Here is a 24,684-nt window from a genome sequence, read left to right as displayed (position 1 = left end):
GCATGTTGGCTTCTACCATCCACCAGACTAACTCTTCCACATTCGCCCCACCCTCCCCCAATGTAGCCTGCTGCCTAGTTCCATTACCTAGTAGCATGCTATGCAAGGCCTCTCAAATACAAGCTGTTTGTGGAGGGAGGAGGGTTGGGGATTGCCCCCCCGAACTGTTCTTTGCATTATACCTATGTAAAACATGCAGGAAGTAACACGCAGGTGTGTTCCTCAGTACAGAAGACAAAGACACATTGGGCTTTTGGAGCCTCCTCGTTTGTTCAGAGCCGTTGGTCAGTGGACAGTGTTCATGTTAATGTTAAAGGACATTTGTACCGCGCACGATCACCACCGAAGTGGTCCCCTGGTGCTCTTCATAGCTGTGGAGTCTGGGATTAAAGCCCTCAGAACTGATATCAACCAAGAAAAACATTCTAGTACTCTAAGCAGTTAGTTCTTTCGAGAATCCGGGAGGAGGTTAAAGTGGAAAACAGTTCTGTATAAATAAACTCACTGTTGGAGGCGCAACTTAGCCAATCATTGTATTTTCTCAATTAAATGACATTCCTACTTTAGGGAGCATCACAACAACAGAAGGGGGCTAAATCCAAATGTTTATTACAATATACATAATGAGTAAAGATATAACCGATAGAGGCAGTGCATCTGAAATGATGATAGGGCTAGTTGGATTTGCTCTGCAGCGGCACTAGCTTCAATTTGAGGTGTCGACTTGTTGGACAATGTGGGCAGGCCATGTCACCCCTCCATTCCAGGTAGCTAATTTCTGCAGTAGTGGTGGTCTGGCGTAGTACCCTGCAGCAACGATGTGGGCCAAGCCTTTCACCCCGCCCGATACTTCCTGTGACAGGGCTTATTTCATTCATCACTCACTCGAGCACTGGATTTCATCAGATGACTGAATGAGTCCTGGGGGAGATTAAGTGCTTTAGGCCAGATAGTTGTTCCTCGGGGCATGGACCAAGTCATATCCTGACAGAGAGTTGTCGGTACACTGGTGTATTTCCACAATGAGTTGAGTTGTATATGCGAGTGGTGCAGTTTTTCGGTGGCTGCCGGTCAAGTCCTTTTCGATGACATTCATGTCAGTAACCTACTGGCCTTTGTACACAGCCGAGTTGCTGTCTGTCTCGTGTACGGTGACTTTGTAAAGCAGGCCAGGCGCCAAGTGCTTCTGCATACTCTCCCAGATGAACACCGCTACATTCTCCACCGTGCTGTGAAAACAAGGAAATACACTCTCTATGAAAACAATACTGTCAAGGGCTGTCACAGAGCCACATCCCTGTCTGGTAACCTCTCTCAGCAGTTTGCCCAAATGTCTACTTTTGCTATTGTACCAGCTTATACATCGGGTATATTACATGATAATCTCTACCGCTATTTTCTACTATGAATCAGAGGTCTATGATACTGTCCCTTCTTTTTATATATAAACTATAGCAACAAACCAAACAAAGCCTAACGGGTGGAGGAGGGAATCGAAGTCAGAAACGGAGTTTGCAATTACCTTATTTTTCATTTGAGCCCTAGTCGTTGTATGCAGCTTCCTTAGCATCTGCTCTGATACGTTATTTTGGATGTGCCATCTCACTCATTCTGCTGTTATGTGATGGTATCCTATGTAAGGTCATAGTGCTGTTCCATGTTAGGCTAGTCTACTGAATGGTACCCTGGTTTCATGTGTCTATGGTTCTGACACGATTTTGGAAATATGTCCTTACATGAAGTTTGACCATAAAGGAGCTGCCTTACAACCAGGGATCGTTGGAACCATAGAAAGGGTGAGGAGGTCCTTTGGTCTGCGGATCTGTGGCTGTGTGTGTGCTGTATGAGCAGGATTTATTTTGGGAATAGAAAACTATGGGCATTAGCGCAAGCTCTCCCACTCTTTATACCTGATCGGCGGGTCCATGTCTAGTAAACACTGGCTTTCCATTTGCACACTGAGGGTAATTTGTTTGCGGACACCCTTAGGTTTCTGCAGCTGTTCGAAGTACTGGGGCAAATGCTGCTCTGTGCCCAACGGGCATGGTCATGATGGGAAGGGCGAGGGGGCACAAAGACCCAGAGGCTCCTATGGGGAAAAGCAAGGTAGGGCGAGACATAGGGCTGATCTTAATGTGCTTCATGAGTATACAGGTAATATAAATGTGTGTAAAATGGAGATGTGATTTCATATTTCAGCGAGAGCTTCAGATCTCCCAGAACCCCTGGCACTTAAGGGAAATTAGTTGAAATACCAAGTAGTCCCCTTTCATTCCTTAATTCTTGTTGCACCATGTGGGAGTGGTAGCTGGGAAGCATAGGTCAACTCTTCGAAGAAGAGCAGGGTAGTTTGAAGATGCAGTGTGATAATTATAACATTAGCAAGAGAATATCTCCACATATGATATGGCATTTATAAAGCGCCTGGAGTGTTTCACAACATAGAAGTTAAGGACAGTATAGTTTATCTTCTTCAAAAGGTAAGTAAAATGAGGTTTGGTTTACAGGCAAATTGACTTTGTTTAGAAAGTATTTTAATAGTTCTGGGGCGAGAACCTGCCTAGCAGGTCCTTCAAGTACCATGTTTGGCTTGTACTACCACAGGGGAACTTTGGAATCTGTACCCCTCACCCCTGAATAAAAATGGGTATTAGACTCTTGTATGAATCTACGGGAAAGACAGACTGGCTTTTGATTCGCTGGGCAGGATATGGATTCCAGAGTTGTGGTACCCATAATTGTAAGTAAAGGCCAAGTGTTAAAGATGGAGCTGCGTTTTGAAAACATTGGATGTTTGTGGCTACTAGGTGTCAATGTAACATTGCGTATCTCTTTGGCTCATTCTCGTAGGGAGGACCCCATGTATCTAACAAAGATGGACAGATGGCGCATCCATCTTGGAGATGTTAACACATGTTCGGTCTCAAGGTAACGCATGTATGTGTTGGCATATGTAGGAGCCATTGCGGCTCCCATGCTTGTACCTGAAAGTTGTTATTGAGATCCATATTGCTTTACTTTCCTCAAGATGTTACCAAGAGTTACAACGCTAGATTGTGAGTAGGATCATCCCTTCGAGAATGAGCCACAGAGATACTCAATCTTATCACAGTATGAATAAAACTAAATAGACTGTGAGTGGGTCAGTATCTGAGAGCAGAGAGACTAAGACCAGGATACCTTCTGGTCACTGTTGTGATATTTTTTCATATATCCGACCCTACATGTGGATGTGTAAAGACTCAAGATATAAGGTACAGTTCCACCCACCTACTCACAGATCATGCTAATATAGCTCTAAAGTCTCCATAAATTATATAGACCCTGTAATACATTGCATTCCCCAACCCACTCATTATTGTCACCGTTCACATAGAAACCTATTCTCCCCTACCTTCTCTGTACCTTTTGGCCAGATGACCACTTGGTATTTATTCTATACCAGGTGCAGGAGTAGGGAACCCCGATAAAACTCTGCGTTATTGCCCTATCCCCTGCACACGTTTAACTTATTTAATTTGTCAGCCTTGGGCCATTGACTTGGGGATACCTGTGGGCCTGGTGCGTCTGGCCCTCTGCACCATTAGTGTGACGTTCTGGCGTTGCACTGGCAGGGGCAATCCGATTTTATTTATCTTGCAGGGCCATTTACCAGTCATTGCTCCATTAGGTTTAATGTCCTTCGACTCGCACACTCTAATCCCAAGGTAACTCAATAGAGAAATTGCTGCACCATTAAACGCTGTAATGAAATGGTAACTCTTGTCCCACACCAAGATGGAGACAAAGCAGCATGGCACCGGCATGCATGCGTGCAGGAGCCATGGTAACCATATACACAGTGGGGGATCGGCTGCGCCTCATGCAGGCAGCCGGCTCCGACCCCTCAATGTGCTCCGATGGGTAAGTGAATTCCACAGTCCCACAAATCGTTTTGAAATTGGTGTAGGAGCTAATAACAATGCATGTCTGGCGGCCCTATGCACAGCAGCATGTGTAACGCTTACACTCTTTAATATGTAACTTCATTTACACACCTCGCTGAACGCCATTATTCTGTTGTTGGATGCACGAGATAAGAATCATTGAGATATACGGCTATAGCATCTATGTTATGTCCAACAACTTTGAACTTTAATAGCGCATATGAGAGGCGTATCAACACGAACACCCACACAGGTGATCACGCTTTTCTTTTATGAAATCGGCCGTGTTTTAGAATATAGAATGCATAAAGCGTAGCTAGTGATGGAGAGACCTTTTTTACTTCGGATCCCCCAGCTCTGCAAACAAGAAGGATCTTTACCTTGACTCTTTGTCCCTATCAGAAACCGTGTACAAGCGGCTGGACTGCATTCTGATCACCCGGTCTTTGAAGTGCCTATTCAAACCGGGTGAGTCACTTATCTTTTGATTTTAGATTTTTCTATTTCCTCTGTTAGTCTTGCTTCATGATAAATGATACCATTATTTATTACACAGGTAGGATCCCGCTTCATGTACTGACCCCCACTTACAGTGATTTAAGGTTAGTATCCTTAAGACTTACGGTAGTCAAAATATCAGATTGATTTGAAACTATGGAACTAAACCAGTCTGCTTACTTTAAGTGAACAAAAGATTATGAAGAGTGAATTACGAATGTTTATGAAACAATACGTTCCCTGCCCTGAAGATGGATTTGTTGATTCCGAAACGCGTCAGCATTATTGATCTGAGAGGAGCCTATTGGAATACCTAGCTTTTAGCAATATGCGACAAATAGGAGTTGTATGATCATTGTAATACAAGAACAAAATTGACATATGTTTATCTATTCCGATCTATGTCTAATGGATTGTTCTAATGTATAATGTACTTTGGATGAAATCATTTAAGTTTTATACATTTGACTATAAACCTTGAGATTATCTCTCAAAAAAATTATTAATTCTTTGTCTTACTTGCCACTTATGTGGGTATGATTAATCTACTTTGTTTGTTGAAACTGTCTCTAATCTTGTCGTCAAACGTTCTTATGAAAACATGATACTGTGAATCAGGTCTTTCATGAGAAGTACCTTGGCTAGGTATTACGTTTCATATTTAGACCAAGTTATTTGGGATTCTATGTTCTCACCCCCCCCCCCCCCGCCGCCCACCCCCGCCCAGGAGTGCATTTCAGGGTTACCTGTTGTCAACAACTGGTTGTGTTCTATATAGTTTCTCTTTGGTCTCGAGTAGCCTCGAGACTTTCCCTGTTGCACCTGAAACAACCCCTTAAAAGAATTTTAAAAGGTTTACTCCTACGTCCCATCCCCTTTCCGCCATACTTATGGGACATCTCTCCATCCTGTGGGACGGGACCGGAGCACTTTGTAAAAAGTATCTAAAATTTGGCAAAAGTGTCCTTCCTCTCTTTCCTGCGTGGGGCCCAGCACGCGGCCGTAACCCCGCCCACCTTGGCTCCGCCCCACGCATTGCCCATCAGTCCTTTTCTCTGCTCGTTCGGGACTGGACGCACTTTCATCCGCAGATGATTTTCTTCCTTTTTTTCCTCTCTGGCTCTCGCTATCGATCGTGTACTAGTCTGTCTACATCGTTCAAACTACACTTTCTAGATTGTTTGCGTCACCGACGCTTCGCGAGGGCGGATCCCCATCCTTTGTTTAGAGTGTTTGGGTCCGGATCACCGTTGGGACTCCTGTTTTTACTGTGATTCCCTTTCGGTCCGGGCTCTTCAGCGTCAGTTGGAGTGGTGGGAGGAGGTTTTCTGACGAACTCCTCCTTCGCATTTGCAAGCGTTCATCGAAGAAAAGAAGAGCTGCCCGGTAAATTCTTTACTTTTCAGAGCACCCCGGCCGGGAGACACCTTTCCGGGTTCCTCCCGGGCCGGGAGGGGCGTTGATCGATCTGTCACTGGGGATCGCCCTGAGGTGCCTGTTGGGCCTAATAATTATACCAGAGTTTTCTCAGAGGGTCTCCGTAAGGGGCCTGTGGATACCAAAGTACACTCCGAGGCACTTTCTGTGGGGGCTGCTTGTAGACCCAGTTGTACTGAGTTGTGTGGTACCGGAGCTTGCTCTGAGGCCCCTCTGTCGGCTTCCCTCAAAAATAAGACCGGGGTTCGCCCCGAGGCCTCAGCGGGGCTTGGTGTTACCGAACGGATGTTCGAGGCCTGCGCTAGTAAGGCTGTTACCAGACCTGGGTCCGAGGTCCCTCGCACAGAGGCTAAAGTTACCAACATTTCTGAGAGGCCTGGCAAGGCCTTATCGGTGTAGGTTGTTTCTCACCGTTCCCGCTCTTGTGGTGACGCCAGATCTGTTGAGGGGGCGAAGAAGGAAAGTTCTTCTTTCACTGGCAGCGCCGAGGTCCTTCCTGGGAAGGCTAATTTGGCGATTGGTATGTTGCAGATACATTCCAGGCCACATAGTACCGGCTCAGCCGAGGTTCCTTTAGTTAAGACCCCTGATCCATCGACTGGGACCCCTTCCTCACTTCCTCACCTGCCGCAGTTCCCCTCAGGTGATGACAAAATGGCGGCCGTTCCCGCCACAACCACAGCGGCCATTTTGGGTGCTACCCCTACAACTATGCCATCGGCCTCAGGTGTAGGGCTTAGTTCTGTGGGTGAACATAGAGTTCCTTGTGCGCATCCTTTTTGACCAGTTTATGACTGGAACGCTCGGATGCCCCTTCCGCACAATGTTTTGTTGCCTGCGGGGTCGGCACCGTTGATTTATGAGGATACGTCGGTGATTGGGCCGGTGTGGCACTCTTCCCCGTTACGTCCCTGGAATTATCCTCCTCATGAGAGGCCTCCGCTGGTTCCAAAACAGTCCCAGAGGACGCCTTTTTTTGGCAAATTTCAGATGCTCATGCGTACCGACCCCATGAGGGAATATTTCAAAGGGCTTTTTAGGGAGATATGTACGCCCGCGCCTCCGGCTCCACCCGTTCCTCTGGTGGTTCTGCCGGCGCCTCCCTTGCCTACAGTGCCTTCCCCGACTCTTCTGCCTTTGCCCCTATTGTCCCCCGTGGACAAGGCAGCGCCTGACACGGCTCAGCAGGATCCTGACCTGTCGGATGACGCGCAGGGCGATCAGGACGATGAGGACCTGCCCCGCTCTATTAGAGCTTTTCATGACCGGGTACTGGACATGATGTGCTTCTTGGATGTTCCGGTGCCCGAGGCACCCGCTCCGCAGGAGGGTTCTGGGGCATTCACCCTGTCTCCTTTGGAGCGTACCGGCCTGTTCTTGCAGACGGACGTTCTGGCCGAGGTCCACAGGGTCTGGGAAAAGCCACACTCTGGACTTTTCGTCAAGAAAATTGACACGCGATACAGGCTGCATTCTTCGGAAGAGGTGGCCCTGTCCCCTTGTCCTCCCCCCTCCTCCAAAGGGGTGGCTGCGGCTACTTTACAGTCCAGGCCTGCAGCATCCTCTTCCACGACAGCTACTCAGGTTCTGGGAAAGGAGGATAAGCTCCTTGACTCCCTTGGAAGAACGATGTTCGCCAACTCGGCCTTGCAGCTCAGGCAGGCCAATGCCGAACTGGTGTTAGCGGGGGCTAATATGCGGATGTGGAAAGGTCTGTCGGAGTTTGAGGAGTTCATCCCGGTTGAGAAGCTGGAAGACTTTAAAGCGGGATTATCCGACGCCATGGTCTTGGCCCAGGATCTCCTGGAGGCTGTGGCTCATCACGTAGACACCTCGGCTCGGGGCCTTATGCTGGGGGTTGATACCTCACGACAGGTGTGGCTGCATGCCACCAAATTCTCAAAAGAAGTGCAGGACAAGGTGTTGGACCTTCCGTTTGATGGTAAGGAGCTCTTTCATTCTATAACGGATGTAGAGCTGACCAAGACAAAGGATGGCACTCGGACAGCTAAGTCCTTGTCGGTCCTTGTTAAAAACCCTGTTTAAAACCCAGAGACCGTTGTCGCAAAGTCACCCCTCCTCTGGCTTTAGGGGCTTCCTAGACCGGAAATCTCAGAGTGGATACCCCTTTGGGGAATAACTGCCAGAAGCAACAACGGACTCGGGTTTTTCTCCCGCTCCTCAGCCTCCTCCTCAGGTTCAGGTGGCAACACCACCGAAAAACCTACAAAATGAGGGTTCTCCGCGCTCGCACGAGACCCCGGTGGGAGGACGCATTGCGTCTCATTGGGAGGCGTGGCAGACCATCACCGAAGACAGATGGGTCTCGTCAGTCGTTAGGGCTTCCGCTTACCCCTACCCCCTACCCTACCCTTCAACCCTCCTTTTCAGCTGTCTGGCTCGCCCTTCCTCAAAGCCGAGGTTCAGAAACTTCTGGACTTTAGAGCTGTAGAACCTGTTCCCCTTGGGAGCGAGGGGAGGGCTTCTACTCCCGGCTGTTTAGGGTGCCCAACCAGGCTGGCCTGCACACCATCCTAGACCTTTCCCAGTTCAATCTTTTCCTACCCCAAGAGAAATTCAAGATGATCACGCCCAGCCAGATACGGTCCTCCTTGCAGATGGGCGATTGGCTCAGCATGGTGGATCTTCAGGATGCGTACATGCATATTCTGATTTGGAATCCACACAGTAAATATCTCCGTTTCTCTTTGGGAGAGGAGCAGTTTCGAGTGCTTCCTTTTCGCCTCAGCTCTGCGCCGCTGGTCTTCACGAAGATGTCAGTGATTGCGGCCCATCTTCGTCTGCAAGGTATCCATGTGTATCCGTATTTGGATGACTGGCTCTTACGCAGTCCTTGCCCGTTAAAAGCAGCTTCAGTCTTTCCTTCAGCTCCTGTTCCATCTTGGGCTGTCGGTGAAGTGGTGGAAATCTTCCATGATGGTCTCGCAGGACTTGATTTTCCTGGGTTTTCGCTGGAACAGGATCGACTGTAGAGTGTACCTGACTGGGGACAGAATGGCGGATCTGTTAGGCACGTGTCAGATGTTTGCGCAGTCGGAGAGCATGTCGGCCTGGTGGTTCCAGAGGCTTCTGGGCCTCATGGCCTTGTGCGTGTTGGCTCTTCCTCTTGCTCGTCTCAAGATGAGGCGGACTCAGATGGCTCTTCGGAGTTCTTGGCATCAGGCTGTGGACCCGGATTCCAAGCTGATAATGATTCCGGCTTCCATGAGAGTGGACCTGGAATGGTGGTCATCTCTCAGCAACCTGTCTGTGGGTGCAGGGTTGCAGGACCCAGCCCCTACGGTGACGATCACGACTGACTCCTCCCTCCTGGGGTGGGGTGTGATCTTAGATCCTCTTCGGGTCTCGGATCTCTGGTCGTCACAGGACAAGCTACTCCATATAAATCATTTAGAGCTTCTGGCGATCTTTGTAGCGCTCAGGGCGTTCAGACCGATTATAGCCAACAAGGTGGTCAGCATACACACGGACAATGTGGTGTCGATGTATTACATCAACAAGCAAGGGGGAACAAAGTCTCCCCCTCTGTCCATCTAGATTTGGGAGTGGCCTGTGCTTCAGTGTTTGGCTGCTTCCAGTGCACATCCCGGGCCATCTGCATGTCACAGCGGATGCCCTCAGCTGGCGGACAGTGGTCAGCTACGAGTGGGAGTTGAAGGTGGAGGTCCTCTCATGGATTTTCTTGCGTTGGGGCACACCGGAAGTGGACCTCTTCGCTACGGAGGTAAACAAGAAGCTTCCTCAGTATGACTCCAGAGGGGGGCTGGGAGCCTCCTCTCTGGGGGATGCTCTCGAGATTCCATGGCACAACATGAGAGCTTACGCCTTCCCGCCTCTGCCTCTAGTTCACAGAGCAATTTGGAAGCTGAAGAACTCTGTGAACTGTTCCCTTCTACTCCTAGCCCCGTGGTGGCTGGCCAGGTTTTGGTTCTCAGAACTTCAATACCTGATCTTCATCAGGGGGAACAGCAGATGTGGCACCCCTCCCCACAATCGCTCAGCTTGGCGGCATGGTGCCTGAGTTCAAGTCTTTAGAACATCTTAACTTGTTTGCGGATAACATGCGTATTATCCAGGCAGCCAGAAAACCCTCGACTGGGTCCCAGTACAGAAGCAAATGGCTCAGGTTCTGTCATTGATGTTTAAACAGGCAGTTGGACCCAAGGGTGGGTGGGTGGGGGGGGGGGGCTACAGTTGACACGGTTTTGTCCATTGTATCCTTCTTAGCAGAGTAGGGTGTCCATGTTCTGTCATGCAGAACTTACCTTTCAGCGGTTTCAGCTTACCTTTCTATGGACCGATGCTCTTAGTCTCTGAGTAACCCAGTGGTTAAGAGGCATTTTGCAGGCTTGACACGCCTCTATCCTCCAATTCGTAGTCTGCACCCGTCGTGGGATCTAAATGTAGTCCCGGCGGCGTGTCATAAGCCTTTCGAGCCAATGGCCACGGTGGACCTCAAGTACCTGTCCTGGAAAGTGTCCTTTTGGGTTGCTGTTACGTCAGCAAGGTGGGTGAGTGAGCTCCAGGCCTTGTCGGTGGAGCATCCCTTTTTGGTCTTTCATAAGGATAAGGTAGTCCTACGGACGAATCCTGCTTTCCTGCCGAAGGTGGTATTTGAATTCCATTTGAATAAGTCGGTCTTTTTTCCGAACCCTACCTCAGAGGCAGAAGGGGGTCTTCAGTTCTATCTGGACAGAACTTCCGAGCTTAGGAGTTCTTCTCAACTGTTTGTGGCTTTTGGTAACCCTCAGGGTAAGCAGGCATCTAAGGCGACTATTTCTCGGTGGATCGATCGCCGCCTGCATTACGGAGTCTTTCACCGTCCAAGGGCTGAATGCACACCTGGTGCGGGGCAAGGTAGCTGCGGTTGCTTTTCAGAAATATGTCCCCTGGGAGTCCATCGCTAGGGCAGCTACTTGGGCCTCCCCATCTGCTTTTTGTATGCATTGTCTTGACATGAGCTCAAGAGCTGATGCTCAGTTTGGTCAGGCTGTGCTGAAGAACCTGTTTCAGTAAGGGGTATTTCCATCCACCCGTAGTTCCTGTAAGGAGTGCTTGGGAATCTCCCATAAGTATGGAGGAAAGGGGACGGGACGTAGGAGTATAACCAGGTTACTCACCGTAGTGACCACCTTACTCCTAGTTCATAGTCCCCTTTCCTCCATACGCCCGCCCGCCGTCTCCTCTAATAAGGTTCCTCTGTTATTGCTAATAGGTCTTAGACCTGGCGATAGAAAAGGACTGATGGGCGATGCGCGGGGCGGAGCCAAGGTGGCCGGGGTTACGGCCGCGTGCCGGGGCCCGCGCAGGAAAGAGGAAGGACACATTTTTGCAAAATTTTGGATGCTTTTTACAAAGTGCTCCAGTCCCGTCCCACAGGATGGAGAGATGTCCCATAAGTATGGAGGAAAGGGGACTATGGATTAGGAGTAAGGTGATCACTACGGTGAGTAACCTGGTTAATATACTACTTAACCATATTTGGGGTATTTAACTGGAATCCTACCTACACTGTAGTGCCTCCCAAATACCCCCTCTTTTTGGGGATATGGATGTTGCCAGTAGTAGAGCGGGGCCTACAGTTGTGAGAACTATATATTACCCGTTTGTGAATGTTGTCTGGAATTCAGTGTTTGAATCTTCCCTTGAGGGAGAGCTGGGAAGAAGCCTGCAAAAGGTGGATCTAGGAGTGTCTAGAGATTGGGTGGCTGCCGAAACTTTGGAAGATTGCAACCCTGTGATTGAGATGAGTTTGCACTCTGTTTCCAAAGTTCATATTAAATTTAAGGATAGACCACCTTAACATTTTGAACAACTAGGGGTTGGTGCCCAAAGCAGAGAGGAAGATGCCAACCAGATGAGTAATTGTGGGGAAGCTCTGTTGGTCCCAGCACTGTGGATGGCAGACTTCAACTGACTCAAAGGAACAGAGGAGCTGACATTCCCTTCCCTTGCCATTAAAGTAAATCTCTCAAAACTTCCCTGGGACCAGGAAACCTTGCTGGTCCTTCCAGAGGTCCGATGTTTTGAAGTTTGTAGCCAAACATTCCAAGTGACCTTTTACTTTGCCGTGGACACCTACTATTTGAGTCAAGTCTTAATACTGTCTAGTGCACCTTGAGAACTACATTACTGACTTGTAATGTGCATCCATGCGTTAATCTCCCCCTTTTTTTTTTTTATTTTTATTACATATAAAGCTTATTTTCATATTAACGTCTGCATAGACAGCTTTTACTTCAAAGTGGTATTGTGTTAACTTGTATTCATATTTACATGGCTACCCACATCAGAGTTCAGAATGACTACCACTGTATGAGTCGGGGAATGCGTAAGGGAAACCAATCTTCCTCGTAAGGGAAACCAATCTTCCTAGGTTAGGAAGGCACAGTTGTAGCCTGAACACAGAGCTGAGGCAATCTGCCCTCGCTATCCGCTTTCACATAGCAGCACTGATAACACTGGAGCACAATTGGCTACCATTGAATAACAAAAGGATTCCTGTGAAAGATTATGGCTTGTAAATAGGGTTGATGACCTTAAAACACAGCATGTGAAAACGTAATGAACCACATAAATGCCAAATCTCTGCTCAACAATGTGCTTTGCACAGTGCATGTAAGACCCTCATGTACCTGACAGTGTCTGCAAAGAATGGCACATCCTTGTCCAGATTCTTGTGGTCTAGTGGTTCCATTATAGCTTTCTGTGAAGACAAAAACCATAGAAAATGATTAGATGAGAAATGTGCCAGATACCAAAGCCAGACGCCATGTTACCAAAGCAAAGTGTGCCAGACTAAAATGCAGTGTTCACCCAGCTGAATAAACGTACTGCCTGGGTGGACTGTAACTTTTACTGGAGCAGAATGTGCCTGTGACCTGAACAAAATGTCCCCATTACTAGAGAGCACAAGCCAGTTAGATTTTTAGAATGTTAAATATGTTACCACCCACTTTAGTATTAGAAACTGCCCTGTCTGGACAATTCTTGTTTTCACAAGCTCGTTGCATACCGTCTCTTGATCAGCGTTAGTTTGATCTGTTATCAAGTACTAATCACTCATTCCCAGTATCACATTAACACACCCTCCCCTAAACCCACCAGTAAACATCCACCTGCTTCTTTCGATTCTATTCCCGTTTCACTCACCCTTCCCCCCCCTCCCCCCCCTCCCCCCCCCCCCGCCCCCCCATGGTTTGGTTATCCATGGAGTGGCACAATATGCAGCTCTGTGTACAAGCATTGGCACGGTTTGACTACTCTTGTGGTGTCTGGCACAGTACAAAAGCACATACTATTATGTGAACAGAGCAGTATAAGTTATTCACCAAGGGGGCTATTGTACTCGGTCCTCTTTTTTTTTCTCGTGGGATGTCACAAGTAAGGAGACGGGCCCGTAGCATGTTGCCCCGCTTCATTTAATTTGGAAAACTGCAGGGGTGCATGCGTGATTGCACTTCCTGCATTGGACTATTCTTGCACAAGGTATCCGTCTCAACCGTCAATGCTTTTATCAGTATTGCAATCAGTTGGACTCCTATTAATTGAGATGGTAGAAGGATCATACAGAGAAAAGCAGAATATGGATTATGAGTACAATATTCACCACAGCAAGTAACTTGAACTTGCTCCTATATAGCGTCCACTTCTGTGCATGTTTATAAGAAATTCCAAGGCACCCTAATCAAGGGAGATTGAAAAGTGTTACATTTTTGGGTTTCTCGGGAGCAACTAAGTGGGACCCCTATATGTTCTGCTTTCTTTTTGCTGGTTTCTTAACTTATTTTGGACTTCAGCTGAAGTTATTCTGTCATTGCAACCCTTTTTGTGATGTGCTGCCCCAGTAGCCCATCTAGCTATCGAGGCATGTGTGCTTTCTAAACACCCAATTTTGGTCCCATGGTGATTGTATGACCCTACAAGTGTGTTGGTTGGGCTGGTGACGGCTGTAATTTTGTTTTGGGCTTCATGCACTAGAGGCGCAGACATGTGTACTGCATTAGTAGCACAGTGCACTAATGTGGTAGCCATTGGGGTACTAATGTATTTCTAAGCCCTTTTCTTGGCCATTTTGTTTTGGGTCAGCCCTTTGCCTGTGTGGACTATGAAGTGGGTCTAAAATGGCCATTGTGCTGAGTAGGCTTACTCTGAGCCCAACCCTGAACCCTCTAAAGTGGTTTAAATTGGGGTAGCCCGATTTTCTGACCTAGATATGCACAATACACACCCTATCTCAGTGGACTGGTGTGCTTTGTGGCTTTCAGCACCCAGCTGGAAAGCTGACTGCCAAATTCTTTATATCATTACCTGTAATGAATTTGTTGGGCTGGCTTGGCCAGCCCAAGTTTGAGAGAACTCGTCAGTGGGAGACCATGTTCCTTTCTCACCTGAATTGCTGGAAGAGTGTGAAGAGGGGCTCCTATATCTGAGGACCTGTTTTAGCCATTCTGGCTGGACCCTAGCACCTTTGCCCTTCTGGTTTCTCGTAAGTCTGCTCGAATCTCATCTTGAGCTTTTCTTCATCTTTCTCCAGTCATGCCTCCTGGCTGCATTGGCTGTGCCATCGTGGGACTGGTTTGTGGCCATTCCTGCGTTTCCCCTCCTGCGAAATCCTCCTGGACGAAATGCCTCGAGTTGGGGAGTCTCCCTGGACTGGTTAAGTGGTTGCCTAGAACTGTTGCTCCTGCTGTGGGACTGCTCTTTGTTGGTTGGCTGCCCCTCTTGCCCCTTTTGAACTGACCTGACTATGGTTGGGTTCCTCAGCCTTCCCAGTTCCTTCTATGTGCTGCTTCTGTGTCAGGATTGACCCAAAACAACACCAACGCTCTTTGACGTCTTTACCATTTGGTAAAACCTCTGGCAAAACCTCTCCAAACCTTACACAACATTCAGTACCCCGTTACACCCACAGCCGCATCAGAACTCATACAGCATTGTTACCATGGCGATTGTGGCATCCTCTCCACAAGCGCAACGCTATCGCGTTCCGCAGAGGAGGAGACAAGCGAGGCTGCGCTCACCCGTTATAAACACTTCCCGGTTGCCGCACTCGCAGCTTCTGATTTCGAATCAAGGCTAGTGGTTGCCCATAGTTTTGCTCTTGTTCTTGACCCTTCTTGCCCTTCTTTGTCTGTGTTGGTCCCCCCTCCCTGGCATTCGACCCCGGCCCACCACTCTGACCTGCTCCTTCTTTGGGGATTGCCTTACCTGCATTGCTTGCACGCTGCTGACTCCGGACCGTCAAACGACCTGCTTGGATCTTACCTTCATTGCTCACACGCTGCTGACTCCAGACCGTCTAACAACCTGCTCCTGCTTATTGGACTACAGTACCTTCCTTGTTCATATGCTGCTGACCGTTCTCCAGATCACCTTGGGTCTGGTTTCCATTCCCCTAACTGCCTAGAGCGAACCTACACCATCCAAAATCCCAAAGCGCCTGGACTAGAGACTGTGATCATTGGCGCATAGGCCAGCAGGCGTCCTCGTTTCGTCGGGGTAGCATCCTGGACTAGAGACTGTTTTCTGTCTAGGTATCCTTTTGCCGGCTGGGTTTTAGGGCTAGATTGGGTGGTGTACGAGTTCCTCGGAAGTGTTTTGCCAAAGACCCAGAGTGGGAAGTCCTAAATCTGATCTCATTGCTTTCTTCTTGAATTTTGGATATTCAGTAAATCTTTCGCATTTTTCTGGTGTCCTATTCTTGTTCTGGTTCTTGGGAGATTATCTTGTTCTGATCTCAGGTTTTTCCCTTCTACAGTCAACGGTATTGAAATCTCCAACGCTACAGTACCAACGGTGTCTGAACATTCCAACAACGGATGCAGTGATCTCCATCTTTCGGCTAATTGATTCCTTTGTAGTTTGATTAGAAATACAAAGGAGTACATTGGTAGGAAGAACTCTACAGCTACGCTTCTAGTTCTTCTACCGGATTATCACCTCAGGACCAGCAGCCTGATATTCTGTATGGCTAGTTCCTTTTCATCTATCTGTGTCGTCGCTGGTCAGGGGTTCATGTCCCTGGGTATTGGATCCCATTCCCAGACATTTAAAAGAAGCCCCATACTTCTACTGCCATTTGCACGGAGAATGCACCATGACTGGCCCCATGATCACTTGTCTCCATGTCCTGGGGTCCTGGTATATTCCTTGTTATCATAGCTGGGGTCCTCTGGGCCCAGTAGTAGCAGGGTCTTGCAGCCCCTCCTCCCCTGCCATGTATAACCATTTACTTGCATTACTTGGTCTCAAATTATCCTATGCAACCACCCTTCTCCAGCTTGCTGGGTCTTGAACCTGGAGTGGAGCTCTTCAAAAGGTACCTGCCGGAGTTCCCTTGTGTTTTACTTATTTGACCTCCCCTGTGGTAGAGTAGATCTAGTATTTGTTACTTTACCCTATAACACCGGCTTTGCTGTGGGATTTGTCCATTTGTTTTCTATGGAGAAAACTTTCACACGCCTTTGACCTCCTAAAAGCAGGTACTTAGCTGGACTTGGATATTTTCCCTGTATCCCCTTTTGGTCACGTAGTTCTCTACTAAAAACGGTGACTTTAGACGTACAATGGATTTATTAGCGACATTTAAGTATAAATCACTGCAGTTAACTTGTCCCATAAGTTATCATTGGACACTGCTGCAATTGTTGTTTCGAAGTGTATCTAGGGGTGAGCTGGGACCTAATTAGGCCCAGAACGTTTTCTAATTTTACTGTTTTTTTGTGTGGCCTTTTGTCCCTGGATTCCCTCGTTCACATCCCCTATGTAATGTCTTCTATGTGTCTAATATCTTCCATTTCAGGTGCATGTGTGTTATGAGGTAAAGATTGTAGGGAACAATTGTCCAACCCGTGTACTGACATGGTGGTTCAAGGATTTGTTAATATATTTCTGTCTGTTTATGAAGCCCACCCGTTAGCATTATATTGTATAGGGTTTGCCACCAGATTTGCTCCTGGGTATTGGCCTTACATTAGCTTTAAGTGCGAAGGTTCTATACTAGGGCCCTTACTGGTTTTTAACCGTGTGCTGTGTTCTACTTAAAAGGATTTATTTGAATGTATAACTGCTTAATGTGTAATCCTACAATAGAGTGCATATTTTCAGTATACATGTGTAACATCATTTTATGGGTTATTTTTTGGCATTAACTGTCTACATCCGGCTGCCTTCAGTTTTCCTCTGAATTAAACCAAAGCCAGTGGTACCCCTTGGAGTGATTTTGGGCTATGTTTTGGTTGAACACTGTCTTACTCTTTAGATAGATGTTTTTTTTTTCACACCCATCTGCCGAGTGGGCTGCAAGAAAATGTCCACAACAACAAACACAAAAAATACTCTTGTGGAAAAAAAAATAGAATCTTGCAACCAAAATGTTTATGCAAAAGTGCCTGTCTAAATTGCGCCTCCGCTTTGGAACTGGATTCCATAGAATCGTTTTTAGAAAAGCCATCAATTTTTGCCCTTATGGCTGCCTTTCATATTTCCTCCATGGGCACAGGGCTTTAAAAGGCTTGAAGTGTCTCTCTACTGAGAATGGACAAGGCCAAATACCCTTTTCCATGGCACGGTGACCACTTGGGAGGGTCTACAATTATTGCTTGGTTCTGTGCCATACCAGAAATATCCATTTTGCATTTCAGTCTGGTCATGCATGAAAGGCCAGTCCAGTACCAAACTACAAGTAAATACTCTTGAACAGAAGTACCGACAGCCCCTGCAGACAAATGTTTCTGCCTTGTTGGGCGCCATTAGTGAGGGGCATCTCTCTAGGCACAGAGAGCAAGTGGTCCACATCAGCTATGTAGGTTGCAGCCGCAAGCAAATAACATGTTCCAAATTGTGAGAGTCCCTCCACTGAATATGAGCAAGGTCAAATAATCTGTTCTATCAGACAGTGCCCAATCAAGACAGTCTACCATCATGTTTAAGCTCTCTGTGCCTAGAGAGGATGTTAGGAAAGATTTCTCTTTTAGTAACTTCCGCTAAATAGATTCTATGTACCCCCAATATTTTTGCTTTGTTTTTCTTAACATGTTCTGTCTTTTAGAGGGGTAGTAAAGCCCTCAGCTCCACTGCCCACGCTTTTTGCTAATTTGTTATGGGGAAACTGATCAGTCATTAAGACTATCAGTACTGGGAACCTATGTTTCTCTAAACCTTTACACTTTTGTAACTTTTTTAACATTGCACACATGATCTTACAATGTAGTGCAATGGGGATACATTTGTTTCACTCTGGCATTTAACACTTGGAATTTTTGGTTACTTTTATATGTCTAAATACAAGCTGGTGACAGCAATTACATTTTTACAATATTTGTGTTATTTCTAGTGTGCAGATTCGTGATTACCACATATGTCTACTAAACGTAGCTAATACCCTAAAATGGCAAAGCCATGAGAATTTCACTTGTTCTTTGGCCATATTGTAGGTTGGCCTTCTTCCTGCCTTGCCAGGCCAGGAAATCCCATATAAGGTGATGCACTTGCCTGGGAAAGCTGCCGCTTTTGCAGGCTAGTGATGCTTTTGTGCATGTGTTGCCCAAGACGTGGGTGGGACTGTTTGGTCCCACTGCACATCTGTGGTACCAGAAGGTCTAGGTGTGGGGCAGGAGTGAAACCATTAGTTGTCCCTGATTGGACAATGACTGGCTGTTTGAATGCTGCAGATCCTGACAATTGGTGGCCTTGGACTTGCTTTCAGGCTGGATATTGGATAAGAGGACGCATCCTGCAGCCATTTCTGCAGATCAGCTTTGAGACCAAGAATCCCTCATAGAAGAACAGATCACTGAAAAGAAGAGTCTTTAAGAGGCTTAGCATCCCTTCCTGCATATTGCCTAGTGAAGACCTGTTTAACTACCTGATCTGTGAAGGCCCTGTGCGGTGCTTCAATCCCTGGACTGAAGTGGGACCAACCCAGTCCTGATGTGCTCTCGAGCATCCAGCTGCCCTGAGCCTTTTGAAGTGTTCCTGGGCCACCCATTGGACTGCCCAGCTCTCCAGACGGCTACCTCACTAGAACCATTTCCGTTCCGCGTTTGCAGCCGGGACTTTGGTGGTCGCAGCATGTGGCATAAGGCAGCTTCCTGGCGAATTTCAGCCTACCAGCCTCGCGGTATTCTGTCCTGCAAGGACTTCTACAACCGTGAGTGTGAGGATGCCTGACGTCGGTGTGCGGTTACCATCACTAGAACTCTCCTTCCCCCGTCCTGTGAAGTGTACTGAAGAGGGCTGCATTGGTAACTCTTGCACATCTCCATCGGCAAGGGTTGCACTCTGCTCCCGAACCTGATTGGAAGAAGCCTTGCACCCGCAGCTACAGGGAACCTCTCACTGGAAGCAAGAGTGGGAAATCCAACGTCCAGCGAGAACCCCTGCCACCCGCAGCCCATAAAGTCACCCCCCCTACACCTGCCCCCCCCTCCAGCTCCCCTGAACCGTCTGCTGCACCGTGCTTTAAGATAGTCTGTCTGCTTCCCCTCGTCTTCCTTCCCACCATGGTGGTGCCTTAATGCAATTCGAAAAACTGCAGAATTGTCGTCAGACCCATTTGCTGTTATCTCTACTGTTAATTGTATTCTACGCACTTACTCTGCCTGTGCAGACTTGTATCGTCTCAGAATTTCAAGGGCTCTGAACGACTGTTTTTTCCCCTTGTTCCCTCTGTCTGTGAGCACTTTGGAACACTTTATTTGTGTATAGGCGCTTTACAAATAAACATTACCATACCATGTAAGAGCATTCCACAGCTATGAACATGCGCTGCTAAGATTTCTTCTATGGCCCGATCCAGCACTGTTGTGGCCACATATAAATATTGTAGAAGAGAATTCAGGAAAAGCATCTTGGGTGTGCACTCGAGTACAGATGTTGTGACCTCATGTGTGGAACTGGGCCTCTGAACTTTAAAGCCGAGAACCCACCATCAGATGCCATTCGACTACATGGAAATCATTCAACGAGATCCTGGGATGGAGAACCCTAATAGGCAAATGGATGTCTTATTCAATGTTTATCGAAGAATGTTTTAACAAAGCAAGAGATGTTTGGAGCCTAGAAATTGTTAAAATCAAAATCAATATTCAGGATGTCAAGTACCCTTTTTAACACCAAACCTACCAGTTGGCTTCATCTCTCATGCAATTAGGAAGTAAGCATGCAGCGTTTACTTGTGTTAGCTGTTAGGAATACAAAACCATAGGTAACCCAAATCTTCAGATAATATTTCGAAGTAGCAGTATTATAGTATTATACTCCCTATTTAAGTTGAGCAAAAAATGATTTGTAGTCCATATAAAAGCAATGCCTGCTCTTAATGAGGGTATTTGTAGGCTAATAAAAATGGTTTAATTCTTAAACATATCTTTTTATGAACCATGCTTCTTTGCACCTGCAAAACCATTCGAATTAAAAGAGGCCTTATCTGCTGCCACCCCTGATCTAAACATATCTTTGGATGCAGGGGGCAAGCTCCTATGTGCCCATTGTTTCCAGTATTTTAGAGAAGTACATTACTCCGTTTATTTTTGATGGAGGGATTTGTCCGTTTTTAGGGAGTAAGTGCGTCTGAAATGCTACGTATGAGCCTGGCCAGGTTACTCCTAACTTGAGACCAGACCAGGATGCATCAGAAATTAAATTTTGGAAGACATTGGGTATGGATAATCAGTCTTTTTGTGTGGGAGTGGGAACAAAGAAACGCCATTTCATAATGTAGACAGCTGTCTGTGTAGCTGTACAGATTATTGGGCATGGGCCATAACCTGGGCAGATGACCAGCAATGGGCTTGGTAAACAATGGACTGAAAGACCTAGCCTTGCCATGAGCTATAATCATATGCTGCATTTCAATAAAAACCCAATGAAGCACACCAGGCCATGTATGTCAACCTATCAGAGTTTGCTGTCACGCACATGTTGCTCGTGCTTTGTCCAAAGAAAATGTGAACTTTTAAAAATACTGTGTAATGGATTTTAACAATGGAAAAACGTATGTTATGGAAAGTTACCTAGAGGAATGCCAGGGTTTAATATTCATTCCTACCATTCTACCCATCACAGTTTTGCCAATAGTTTGTCTCCCTAGGTGAGAGATGGTATGCCCAGACATGGGTTCCTTGCTCACTGTTATGCAAAGTGGGCGCCATCAATATACATCAAAAATGTATTCCAAATTGGGTCAAGTATTGATTATTATTTAAGTCCCACCAGAAACACTCTTGCACTCTCATAGTAATAAAACGTACAGGCTAGAAACTGGGTAAACGCCTGTCAGAACCTCACAACTAGTTCTTACTGACTCACGCATACATGTTCATAAACTGATCATAAATTCACACACAATGTGTAACTGGATTCACATGACTTTACGAAATTCTTGAACTGAAGGCACAGGCTCAAAGGGCGATTCCGGTGCATTTTGCATGTGTGCATCCTTCATCAGGGACATGTCTCTGCTGTGACCTCTCTAATGGAACTGTGAAGATTTCTGAAATCAAGTCTCCTAAAACAAAAGTAGTTGTTTAAGAGTACTTTAGAAGTAAATCAAGCTGCATTTCACTGATGAGGCCCAACGAGGCTAAAACATGTTTGGGGTTCCTTGAGCTTCAGTAGAAAGGGGGCATTGGAAGAGTAGTTCGGGCTGGACTTTGCATGTGGTTGGGTTCCTTCTTTAGCAGCACGGAGATGATGGACTGGGAGTTTCCTCTGAGCAATGCCAGTGGTTGGGATTAATTTATAACGTTCTAGACATCACATTTTTTGAATATAATGAATTTTAATGATACATAATTATAAATGCGTTTTTGGATAATATATGTAAAACATGTTGTAAGAGGATGATGATATCCCAAAAAATTATTATTAAATTAGAAACGGAATTTCAGAAACAATAACTAAATGCGCAAGTTGAGAAAGATGATACGGGAGGAATCTAGTCCTTGTGCTTTGCTGAAACCACTTGCTGTACCTAGACAGTGTCCGAATTCACTGCCCGAGATGGACCAAATCCCAGAGGCAGGCAAATGGCAAATCTGTGCGGATTTTCTTAGTCTTGCTCTATGCAGCGTTTTGAAAGGCATTTCCCTCAGAAGAGAATGGGAGAGAAATCCTAGGAACAGCTAAGATTGTGGTGCAGTAGCAGCCTCCCAATCAGACAGGCCAACCTAATGTGTTCTATGGAAGGAAGCGTCTGAGAACATGCAGCGTTCCGTTCACTGGTGACTATGCAGAGACTGTAGATTTTGCACCCAGGAATCCGAGTCTGACATGGCTTAGATGAGTGTGGCCCTGAGCGGGGAGGTGCAGGGTTTACCTTGGGGAAAGCAACTACATTTCTCGCTTCTCCCCCAGATTGTGCCAGTATACTGGGTGCAGCCAGGATGGCATAACAAGGGTGCAAGCAAGATGTACAGGGATCCGCAAGGAGTTGTCTGGCAATAATTGTGTGCGTCGAATCCCAGATTTGACCTGCAGTCTGAGCATTTGTCGTTGGCTGCAAAAGGGGTGAATATTTACAGAGATATGTGCCTGCCCTCCTCTTGGCAGAGTTTGAATCGCTTCAACTCTGCATGTTCTCGTGCAAGATCAGGGCTCCCAAAAATTCGGTTTTAGTACGTTTTCTACACATTCTAGGTTCATTCTGCTGTCCCCTTCTAACACAATGAGGGAACTATTGCACACTGAGGATGCTTGGGAAGAAGTGGTGAATGCAGATGGAGGATTCCCAGACAAGTCTTTCAATGACTTTGAGAGTGCCCCGTTTTCACAACACCATAGGAACCCCTCAAGGGAACTGGCAGGGTAAGGAGGGTATCTGGGAGAGCAGGCACATAACTTAGTTTGGACCTTAACAAATTGAAGCTCACCCTCACTTGAGAATGTCCTCAAGACCACCCTACAAACCATCTGATAGAACATGGAGTGTGAAGCCTTTTAGTCTTTATCGTGTACTTATTTCCCAAGCACAGACTTACTGATGCAGTGGGGCTGTCTAACCTGTGCCTTTTTCTGGTTGTGCATAATTCTGAAGTGTCTCAGAGCATTGAAATCCAAATTTCTATGTTGCCCAGAGCACATCTAATGGTTACGCTGTTGAGGAGTCTAAGATACTTATCGGGGTGCTGGGGAGAAAAACAACCTTGACACTGGGTTGTATTAATCTATGTGAAACCAACAGATGTCCACAGAGTGTGCACTCGGAGCATTTGAAAGCCATCCAAAGGAAGCAGGGCTGCGCTACAGAAAACACAAACTCCAACTAAGAGGCAAGGAGAGACTCTGAGGATGGAAAACCCATCCAACTGCTGCACCATAAGTGCACAGCCCTACCGGTCAGTTCTACTGCCTGCAATGCTTGGCACCACTGAAGACTCAAGCCTGGGGCTCAGTATGACAGCATATACTCAAGCAATTGGATGGGACGGACAAGGACTATCAGCTTGAGGGTAATGGGTACTATACAACAGTGAACCCTTCTTCCTTTGTTCAGCCTTTCTGCAGTGCCAATGCTACTTAAAAGCATAGTTTTGCTCAACTAGGGTTGTGAATAAACTTGCTAAACATAGGTTGTCTTTTCTAAGTCCTGCCACAGGTAGTGACTTTGAAAACTCCCTGTAACAGTTACTCAGTGAAGGAAGTCATATCACTGAGTGGAAATGACCAGAGCAATTGATTCAGCCTTTGTTTTTTTTTGGCAAGGCAACATTTGGAAGGGGCCAGAGGTAGACAAAAGACAACATTAGCCCGTTTGTGGAATCGTCTCCTGCAAAGAAAATAGGCCCAGGCATGCTCACCCGCATGTGCTCCTTGAGTTGCGTCAAATTAATCACCATTCCAGAGACAGGATCGATCTGTGGGTCGAAAGAAATCAGGAGTAAATCATTGACACAGATTGTCATGGCACACAGACGTGATCACTCTTTATTAATAATGATAAAGGAATCCCATTGTGAAGAGCAAGTAATGTGCGCTCTGGAAATGTTCCTGTTTAACGGAAACCCCTGAAACTACATCCCAATCCCCTCAAGCTGGCTCCCTGGAGGCCATTGTTATGTCCAGCTACTTTTTCCCAGGAGCACAGCCTTACCCCGAGCCCAACAGCACTGATATGGCATCAGGAGACAAGATGTTTCAGCTAAGCAAAGACAAAACATTTTGGGGGTGGTCCTACTTTACAAGAATCCTTAAATTTGATGTCACCATGCAGACCACCCAACCAAACCAGAAATCTAATGGCCAAGAAGGAAAGGATCCCATTATAACCCAAAGGCACACCTCTGCTAAAATGAGGCATTTGGCATACAGATTTACACCATGCAGCACAGATAAGGCAGGCTGCAAGGAGAACCCCATGCTTTTTGGCCAATCCAACTTTAGGACAGAGACCACCACAGTAGGTCTAAAATGCATAATAACAGCAAAGCACCCTCTGGACTGTTTCGGGATTGGAACATGAACACTGAGATTTCCCTGAATAAACGTGCATACAACATGCTGAATACCCACAAATCGCCCACACTTTAGGAAGATGTAGAGCCATACAGGAATCCAACCTCATGACAAAGAGAGAAACAATCATCAATCAATAGCCAGTGTTATAGCTATCCAATTAAGCCATTGAAATTCACTAAGGAACCCACCAGAAGCATGGGAAGACTACAAAGACGACCAGGAGAGCAACCTTACAATATAGAAATAGCCACACTAGTTCAGAACAACCACTGTGAGTGAGAAACGGTGTCATGGAAGACCAACGTAATCATGGAAAGAAATGGTCTGGATATCAAATTCCTAC

The 24,684-nt window shown here is 46.7% G+C and overlaps 1 protein-coding gene across 2 annotated transcripts in view; it reads right to left on the bottom strand.

Moving 5' to 3' along the window:
* Positions 1-588: 588 nt before the first annotated feature.
* LOC138503848 (6-pyruvoyl tetrahydrobiopterin synthase-like) overlaps positions 589-24,684 on the bottom strand; it is a 101,742-nt gene continuing 77,646 nt past the window's right edge. Inside the window, exons 4-6 of one of the 2 annotated variants that reach the window (XM_069623905.1) lie at positions 23,684-23,740; positions 12,518-12,588; positions 589-1,229 (exon numbers count right to left, since the gene is read on the bottom strand). In XM_069623905.1, coding sequence (XP_069480006.1) covers positions 1,106-1,229; positions 12,518-12,588; positions 23,684-23,740 — 252 coding nt within the window. In that variant the 3' untranslated portion in view covers positions 589-1,105. The remainder of the gene's footprint in view (positions 1,230-12,517; positions 12,589-23,683; positions 23,741-24,684) is intronic. The other variant, XM_069623906.1, reaches the window with a different exon arrangement.

The sequence above is a fragment of the Ambystoma mexicanum genome, chromosome 11 (assembly GCF_040938575.1).
Source record: "Ambystoma mexicanum isolate Mex_15411 chromosome 11, UKY_AmexF1_1, whole genome shotgun sequence".
Lineage (NCBI taxonomy): Eukaryota > Metazoa > Chordata > Amphibia > Caudata > Ambystomatidae > Ambystoma > Ambystoma mexicanum.
Note: the sequence above shows the minus strand (reverse complement) of the source record. Positions and strands in the feature narration are given on the sequence as shown.